This window comes from Acanthisitta chloris, unplaced genomic scaffold (assembly GCF_000695815.1).
Source record: "Acanthisitta chloris isolate BGI_N310 unplaced genomic scaffold, ASM69581v1 scaffold45069, whole genome shotgun sequence".
Taxonomy (NCBI): Eukaryota; Metazoa; Chordata; class Aves; order Passeriformes; family Acanthisittidae; genus Acanthisitta; species Acanthisitta chloris.
Window position 1 is genome coordinate 23,138 of NW_008693970.1, and position 8,888 is coordinate 32,025.

Here is an 8,888-nt window from a genome sequence, read left to right on the forward strand (position 1 = left end):
GGGATAGGGAACAGGGAGCCACCAGGTGCTTCATCAGTTCATTCCCATGGATAACCCACTGATAACGTACAGCACAAATGGAAAGACTCAGCAGTGCCCATGAAATCCCCAAGGGACTGGATGGAAGGAACTGTTAAGCCATGAGCAATTGCACGAACTCTGCTTTTCTGCTCTCCCACCATCCATGGTGAAGGGCACATGGCACCCAATTCAGGGAGCCACCAGGTGCTTCATCAGTTCATTCCCATGGATAACCCACTGATAACGTACAGCACAAATGGAAAGACTCAGCAGTGCCCATGAAATCCCCAAGGGACTGGATGGAAGGAACTGTTAAGCCATGAGCAATTGCACGAACTCTGCTTTTCTGCTCTCCCACCATCCATGGTGAAGGGCACATGGCACCCAATTTGGCGATCCTTCCTTTAAATGCACATTGCTAACTGGAGCAGATCCCACCAAAGAAGGTCACATGAGATACAGCCACAATTCCAGCATCTCAGTTTCAGGGAAAAGCACTATTAGTATCCCTGGCTGTTAATTTTAGAGCTCTCCAAGGACACAGCCTGATTGTGCATTCAGATGGAGGAGGCGTCGGAACGCGCTTCTCCTGGGAGAAATCCTGGCACATCTGAGCATTAAACAAAGGAATAACTTCACCGAGGCAGCTCTGGAGGAGGCTTCCGATCCTCCTGCCTCCCTACCTGAGGGCACCACATCCTAAAATGCTTTTTTTTGCAGAGTTTTCAAGGGAATACTCTGAAAATCCGTGGGTGGCACTGCTGGGTGAGCAGGAGTCAGGACTCCTCCAGTGCTGGATGAGGAACACACAGAGTCTGAACCTGCAGGTGCAGCCCCAGTGATGCTCCTTGCTCTCCTGCTCTGCATCACCCCTGGCCAACACTGGCTTTTATCTGTGCACTGGGAACTCTGCATTTTCACAGCTTTACTCTCTTGCTCCCTTTCTGATCAATTTGACCCTGAACTTGACCCAGGATATTAAACGCAGAGCTCCATGCTGCAATATCCCTATGAGAATGGCAGTGAGGGAGATTGTTGTTACTCATTCAATCACTGTCAAATTGGTTTTGCCTGAGAACTTCAGTGTCTTCCCTGCTCTGCTTCTCCATCAGCTGCTCATCAGGGAAACTAACCTGTGACCATGACAACCCTGTGCAGAAGAACCTGCCAGATGCCACAGTGGTGTCCTGGGACCCACACGTGGCAGTGCAGCACTGTGACCTCACCCCTCACTTGGAGGGCAGCAGTGATGTGTTCCTGAATGCTGGGAGACTGAGGGTAGTCTAGTGCAACCTTCTAGTGGAGGATGTCCCTGCCCATGGCAGGGGGTTGGAATGAGATGGAATTTAAGGTCCCATCCAACCCAAACCAGCCTGGGATTCTATGAGTTGGTAAATTAGGCAAAACCAAAGAAAACTGAAAAGCTTAACAGGGAACAGACTAAAACCTGTTATCTAAAGGATGCTGTGGAATATCACAGTTCCTCCCCCAAAACTCTGCCCTGGATAATGTGAAACAACGAGGAAGCATATCTCTAAAATACAGTTTAAAGATTTCATCTCTAAATTTGGGCAGAGCAGGACTGTGGTTCCCTCTTACCTCCGTTTCCACCTCTGTCACCTCATCAGTGGCTTGGGTCCGGTCTTTTGGTTTCTTCCACGTCTTTGGTGCAGTTACAGCTGTTTGGGCTGCAATGAAATTGTGCATCTATTACGACAGGAAATCACACGGAGCTAACGTGGCCGTGGCTGAGGCACTTCCCTCTTCTAGCCTGGTCTGAGGTACAGGAAAACGAAGCAGTCGCAAGCCTTGTGGAGGATTCAGCTTGATTTAACCACTTTTGGTTTCAATGCAGTAGTAACAATCATCAGAATGACATTAAAACACAGGAACTGTTTTACAACTTGCTCATTCAAGGTCATAATGGCACTCAGGGTAGCAAGGAGGTCATTGCTGACAGCACGAGGATCATGCAGGGCCAAAAACACTTTCAGAAACTCAATTTTTTGGAAGGATCAGCTGGGAGGGAAGGTTGTTCTCAACAGGTTTTTCTCAAGAATTATAACACATTATAACATTAACCATAAACAGCCTCAAAGCTCCAGTATCTCATCCAAAAGGACAACTCCAATCCTGCAGCTCTGCTCCAAGCTGAATTTATACTTCAATTTAAAAGCAGGTTCAAGATTCCTCCATCCATTAACCTCCCTGGATGACTGAGTCAAGGGAAACACCACAGAACATTACTGAGATCAGCAGTGATTTACTCTAATCACTTTCCCCCTCAAAGGGTAAAAGAAACCACACAATATATTAAGAGGAGACAAACGCATTAAACCAATATGCTCCTCATTTGTGGCAAGTGCTTCCAGCTTGAATTCAGATCCCAGGCACACACACCTGGTTAACAGAGTCTAAATAGGATTGATTTTGTGACTAGAGTTTACTGCAAACAGATTTCCATCTCCAGCCTTTGGTTTCCAGCAGAAACTGTGGAAAAACCCAGCATGCATATATTTTATCACAATAAATCACAACTTTGAAGGCTCTTCACTATGGATAAAAAAGAACAGCTAGTAACAGCCAACTTTGTTCCCAAGGGTGAAGAGGAAATAGGATCTGCTGCCTTTCCACTGCCCCAGAAGGTATGTACGAGCCTCAGTGGCTTCTTCACAGCGTTTCCCTGTCTGGAGCGTGACCATGGACCTGCTGACATGCCAAAAACTCCCACAGGAATCACTGCAGCCAACACACAGGGCCCAACCCAGAGCACAACAGGAGCTATCGGTGCTGAGAGGAGATATTCACCTTCATGCTGAACACCCCAAAAGCAAAGGTTAACAATAAAACAATGTCTAATTTAAATACTCAAACAACATTTGGTCACCCACAGAACTGATGGCTCACGGAGGAGCTGCAAAAATCATCGCAAGCTCCAAGCCCTGCACGCCACATCCATCACAGCCCCTGTGGAGAGGCTTTCAGAGCAGGGCAGAGCCCCAGCAGGAGCCTGAATTTCCTGGGGCTCACAGGAGAGGAGAGGAAGGGCCAAGCACAGACTGCAACACGGCTTTGCCTTACATAACCAGGATCAGCTCTGATTGCTGCTCACAGCAGCTCCAGCATCCTTGGCAGGACCAGCCGAGCTCTTCCCACCGTCCTGGGGGAAACAGAGGCTGGGGAGGACCAAGTGTCCATGCAGGTGGTGATTTCTGGGATGTAGCAAAGCAAGGATCTAAGTGGGGCTCCACAGCTTCCTCCACCACAAAATCTGCTAAGGTTCAGTAAAAACAGCACTTTTCAAAGGCCAAATGCTGTTTTCAGGTTGGACATCGATGTCTTCTGGTGACACCACTTCCACAGTTCCCAGGGATCTCTCCAAGAAGACCTCACACCTGCACAGGACCAACCTACATCCTGCCACTGCCAAGTGATGTAACTGATTAACCCCAAAGTTTTTAATCTGACAGAATTTCTCTCCTCAACCTCAAACCATGAAAACCATCCACAGTGTCAAGTTTCATTTTTAGCTGCACAGAAGTAAACTCAGGGTCACGGATTTGGGGCTGGCACGGGTCTGGGGCGTTTCCTTCCTCAGCCATCAGGATGTTAACATTACTGCTGCTCAAGAATACATTTTTTCCACCTTTTTTTGGCAGAAGAAAGCTCTATAGAGTCTGTGATCCTGTCAAGCCCTCTGAGTGAGCTTTGCCTTGAATGCCATGACTTCCATCCCCTGGTGCTTCTGCAGCCCATAGTCCATAGCAGCCCCTGACCGTGGGGCAGAGCTGCCCAGGTGGATCTCCAGAGACACTGCACAATCTTCCCCTCTTAAAATAGCAGACATCAGGTTTCTTTCTTTCCCATAGAGTTCTTGCTTCTTCTGCAGGAACTGACTCAATGGAGAACTTACACTAATGTGTGCTTAGAAAACCAAGTGAGTTTAAGTGTCAACCCTCCCAAACCCCAGATCCAGTGGGACAACTGCGTTACCCATCTGAACATGGAGCTTCAGCCCCAAGGCACTGCATAAGCCATATGGATTACAGAGTGATGTGTCTACTTGGCTCTCAGCAAGGGAGGTCTCTGGACACTTCTGTTCTTCCTCTCAGTTTTCCTGTCCCCAAGGTGAGCATCTTCATGTGCACATCAACGATTTAATTCCTGCCCAAATGCAGGTCCATTTTTGCCAGCATTCACACTTCTAGAGCATGTTTTTGGCCTGTCAGATGGCCATTTTATCCTGTGGGACCCTACCCCAGCAGATCCAGCCAACACTGACCTCGCTCTTTCCCACAGCTCACAAAAAAGAGGGAGACAAAAGGAGTGACAATCAGGGACTACATTAGGACTGGAAAGAGGAACAAACCCTTATTTCCAGGCTATCCTGGACACCACTCCCGGTGATAACATCACCACCGAGGAAATCTGCTCAGCAGGGTTGACACTACCTCAGCCCATTTCTCCAGCTGCATCACGTTCCGCAGTGGAACATCTTCCCACAGGCACTACCCACCAGTGACTCCACAGCCCATCCAGCGAAGACAGAAGGCCTCTCCTCTCTGATGTGGGGGCCAACTGCGAAGCATAAATTAATTCCAGCTCCTATAGTTTTACTTTTTTTAGCCAACATGCCATGAAAAACCAAAGCAAAGACCCACCATTGCCTTCCAGCTCATGAGAAATATATTCCAGTGGCTATGGCAGCAAATCAAGGAAAAGGCAACACCTGATTTATGTTCCTGCCTCTTGAGTTGGGTGCTGGAGATATTTCTCCAAGATATTTCCAACTGCTGCCCTAAGCTGCTCATTACAGTCTGCACAGCTCAGCAACCCCAGGCCCTGCCGCAGTCCCAGGGCTCCATTTTCACACTGAAATACACCTCATAAATGAGCTCTGCAAGAAACAGCCCTTTGAATTCTGTGTGTATTAAGCTCCTTTGGCTTCCTGTGTTCCAAGGAGTTCTGCCTGGGATAGACATCAGTCTCTTAAGTTTTCTTTTTGCTTCTCATAACAGCCGGGATAGAATGATGACATCAAAGGCCTCAGGTCTCTGGTAACGCCTTCTGCAGTAGAAATTCCACTCCACCAGCAACAGCTTTCCTGGTTTGTTCCCTGAAAAGTGCTGGTCCCTCATTGCAGCTACAGAAACCCCAGAACTGAGTAAAAAAGCAACAGCTGTTGATGACCTGCAGCCAGAGCAGCAGACAGTGTCTCCAATTCCTCTTGGGATAATATCTGTATTTTTCTTCTTGTAGTGAAGACCAGTAGGGATTAATCATTTTAAAAGCCACTTTTGAAATTAACAGCTCCACCCATCCTGAAAAACTTAGGATAATTGCTCCTGAGCAGGCAAAAAAAGCGACTGCTGGCCCTCGCAACAGAGTGAAAACATCCCTGCTAACCCCACAGCTGGGTGGATGCTCAGCACAGGAACATGGTGAGCAGCAAGAAAGCACATACCTGGGTACAACACCCTGCAGTTCTCAGGGGTTTAATGCTCTGCTGAAACTCACCAAATCTCCCCCATTTTGTAGGGGGCTGTAAGCAGGACCAACGATGCTAATGAGCAGGGAATGAGGAGAGTGAAAACATCCCTGCTAACCCCACAGCTGGGTGGATGCTCAGCACAGGAACATGGTGAGCAGCAAGAAAGCACATACCTGGGTACAACACCCTGCAGTTCTCAGGGGTTTAATGCTCTGCTGAAACTCACCAAATCTCCCCCATTTTGTAGGGGGCTGTAAGCAGGACCAACGATGCTAATGAGCAGGGAATGAGGATCCAGTAACTCACAGACATTGAGACCGAACCACTAAAACCGCCAACTTTGTTGTGCAGGCCAAGACAACTGAGAGCATGAAGAGTAGGTAGGACACAGCATAAAATACAACACAGATGCTCCTGTAGAAGCCTCTGAGCTGGGAAATCTGCTGAAGACCTAATGCCAGTGGAAAAGCAAGAGCAGAGGCTCCCCTGGATGCCCAAAGGGTCAGCCCTGCTCAGCTCCAGCCCCTTCCTGCAAGCACTGACAAGTCGTTCAGTTGAGCTCTAAGAAAGAATTGCTGGAAGATACAGATGTTTAAGGGTCTGAATATATTTTCTCTCCCTACAGGGCTTGGCAGAGCCAAAAATCGAAGTCTTGTTTCTCCGACTGCTGGATATCAGGTATGTTCTGCAAAGCACTTGAGGACAAGCAGATAACTTCCTTCACCCCCGAAAAGCTGTCACCTCTGTCACAAAACACAGGATACACCTGTGAGTCTCAGCAGTACTGCCCTGCTGGGTCAGGGAGGAGGGAGATGAAGGGCTCCTTCCCAAAATCAGGCAGGCCAGGTTACAGCTATGGAAAGGACACCCAGGAGGAAGTGCAGCAGCAGTGAGGTTATTCTGGGAGGTCCCAGCCAGCCCAGCTCAGCTCCCATTAAAGGGAAAGCACTGGGATGATTTGTGCCCAAGCTGCTCTGCAATAAAACCACAGTTCTGCTGCGACTCCCAAAGAAATATTGCTAAAATCGCAGAGCCCAGAGAAGTTTCCCTTACCCCAATCTCTATCCTAACTCCAGAGAACATAAAAGGCTCTTGGCCTTTAGTCCAAGGCAAAACCAACAACCTAACCCTTTCTCCTTGCTGCTTGAGTTCCACATCTGGACTCTCTAACATACATGGCAGACACACGATCCCTCGATCCTGAATTAGCAAGGAGCTTCAGATGATGTTATTTCAATCTCTCTTCCTCTCTCCAAGAAAGAATTGGAACAGTATTGCTCAAGAAAAGGCTGGCAGAGAAACGCAATAGTTCGAGATCATTAAATCATAAGAGAGCATAAAAAATGCCTTGGAGAGATTTTGGCTTTCCTTGAAGCCCTGAGCTCTTAACAGAAATCCAAGTTTCACGACACCTTTTACATGGCTTGAGAACTCTTTCTCCCCCTGTCGCAGAACCAATGGCTTGACTAACGTGTGCTGTTGAGCCTAATGACATTAGAGCATTAAAATTCATCTTCTGCATAACTAAAAGCTCCAAACACTGTAAGTTAATTTTTTCAAAATTTAAACTGCAGGCCATTACAAAGGCAGCAATAACACTGCAAGCTGGAACCTTGCCTGTGCAAAACCTTCTTAACAGAGTCCTACCTCTCTCCTTTGTAAAGAAATTAATTTGGGTTATGAAGCAGCTTGAATTGAAAGCACAACAGTGACCTGAGTGAAACAAAACCAGAGGAAGATTAACAGGAAAAACCCTGTGGCTGCTGTAGTGAAGGGATCTTTCTGATCTTCTCTAGATACTGGGGTTTTATTTAAGATCAGCACATTGACCTCACGCAGCACGACACAAACACGGACCAGGACCAACCTCAGCTATTCGAGCAGCCGAGATGTGCTGAGGCCATTTCCCATCTCTGTTCTTAACGTTACTTTAAAAACCAGCCAACAAGACCTAAATCACAACCGTTTGCCCTTTTTGTCCAAACTTAAAGCAATTTAAATAACTGCAGGACAGATGTGACACGTAAAATGCTTTGACACTGCTGGGTGTGCAGAGCTGTCACCGTGATACCCCCAGCAGCTAAATACAGGGAATGGATCCACTTCTTTCCCACAGTTTCACCTCCAAGAAGTCCTGAAGAAAGAGCAGTTTTCCACAGAAAACACAGCAAAGGAGACACGAGTGGTCTGTGTTAATCCATTAAATGCCAACCCAGCAATGCAAGAGGATGCAGAATGCACGGGCAGGTAACACTCAGAGAAACAGGCTGGACTTCAAAAGGAGCTACAGAAATTGCAATTTTTTGTGATTTTTAAACTGTGAAGTTTACAATTAAATTGTAAATTTGTAAACTAGATTTTGCTTAGGTGTTACTTCTGCAGAGGAAAAGCAGCAGCACTGCTAGTGAGCACTGGGCAGGTGGAGGTTTGGGCCACCGGTGTGCCAGTCATTTGGGAGAGCTTCAACAGCCCATTTCATTTCCCCATATCTGGTAACACCATGACACACTTTTCTGATTGGAAAAGACCCCACCCCACCCAGTTCCAGAACTTCTATCCCAGGAGGTTCACCCCAAGAGTTTCAGGGTCTGAGTGATTATCAAGCTTACAAATTCAGAGCCACAAGTCCTCAAACCAACATCTCCCCACAGGGAGAACAGGAGCTGTGGCTGCCTCAGCCCTGGGAGTGTTCCAGGCCAGGTTGGATGGGGCTTGGAGCAATCTGAGCTAGGGGAAGGTGTCTCTGTCCATGGCAGGGGGTGGAATGAGATGAGCCTTAAGGTCCCTCCAAGCCAAACCCCTCTGAGATTCCATGAAGAGCAATGCCCCCTGAATTCCCCTCTACCAGCCCTGGGGCACCAAGAAAGCGAAATGCTGCTGGCTTACACGCACCCAATCAACCCTGGGATACACATCCAAGCCAGTGACCTCCTTCGGGAACAATTATGAGCATTTTTAGTCCCTGCAAACAAAGATTAGCATCTTTCAATCACAGTAACAGCCCTGCAGCACCATCAGATATTTTTTTTTCTAACAGAAACATCTGTTGGAAGAAGAACCCAAAGATCCCTTTTCCTTCATCCTCCAGTGCCCCACATCAAACCACAGTGCCACACACTTACCTGGGACAGGACTCTTGCTTGAGTTCACACTCTGAGCCTCTATGCTCTCCTCCAGTTGCCCATCTGCTTCTGTCTCTTCCTTCTTTTCAGTATCTTTTACCTCTTCACTAAGAGTAGTTCTTATGCTCTCCTCTCCTTCTAAATCTCCCTGAACAACAGGGAGGGCACTCGGAGATGGAAGAGGAGGTGGAGAAGGAGTTGTAGTGGTAACAGCAGCAATAGAAACTGGAGGAGAAGGGGGCGGTGGGGTGGGA

General features: G+C 47.6%; 1 protein-coding gene across 1 annotated transcript in view; it reads right to left on the reverse strand.

The window, feature by feature from the left end:
- The window catches only part of EIF4G3 (eukaryotic translation initiation factor 4 gamma, 3), a gene marked incomplete at both ends in the record, with an annotated part of 30,914 nt that extends 22,132 nt beyond the window's left edge, over window positions 1-8,782 (reverse strand). The window contains 2 exons of the mRNA XM_009083231.1: window positions 1,621-1,709; window positions 8,635-8,782. Coding sequence (XP_009081479.1) covers window positions 1,621-1,709; window positions 8,635-8,782 — 237 coding nt within the window. The remainder of the gene's footprint in view (window positions 1-1,620; window positions 1,710-8,634) is intronic.
- Window positions 8,783-8,888: the final 106 nt, after the last annotated feature.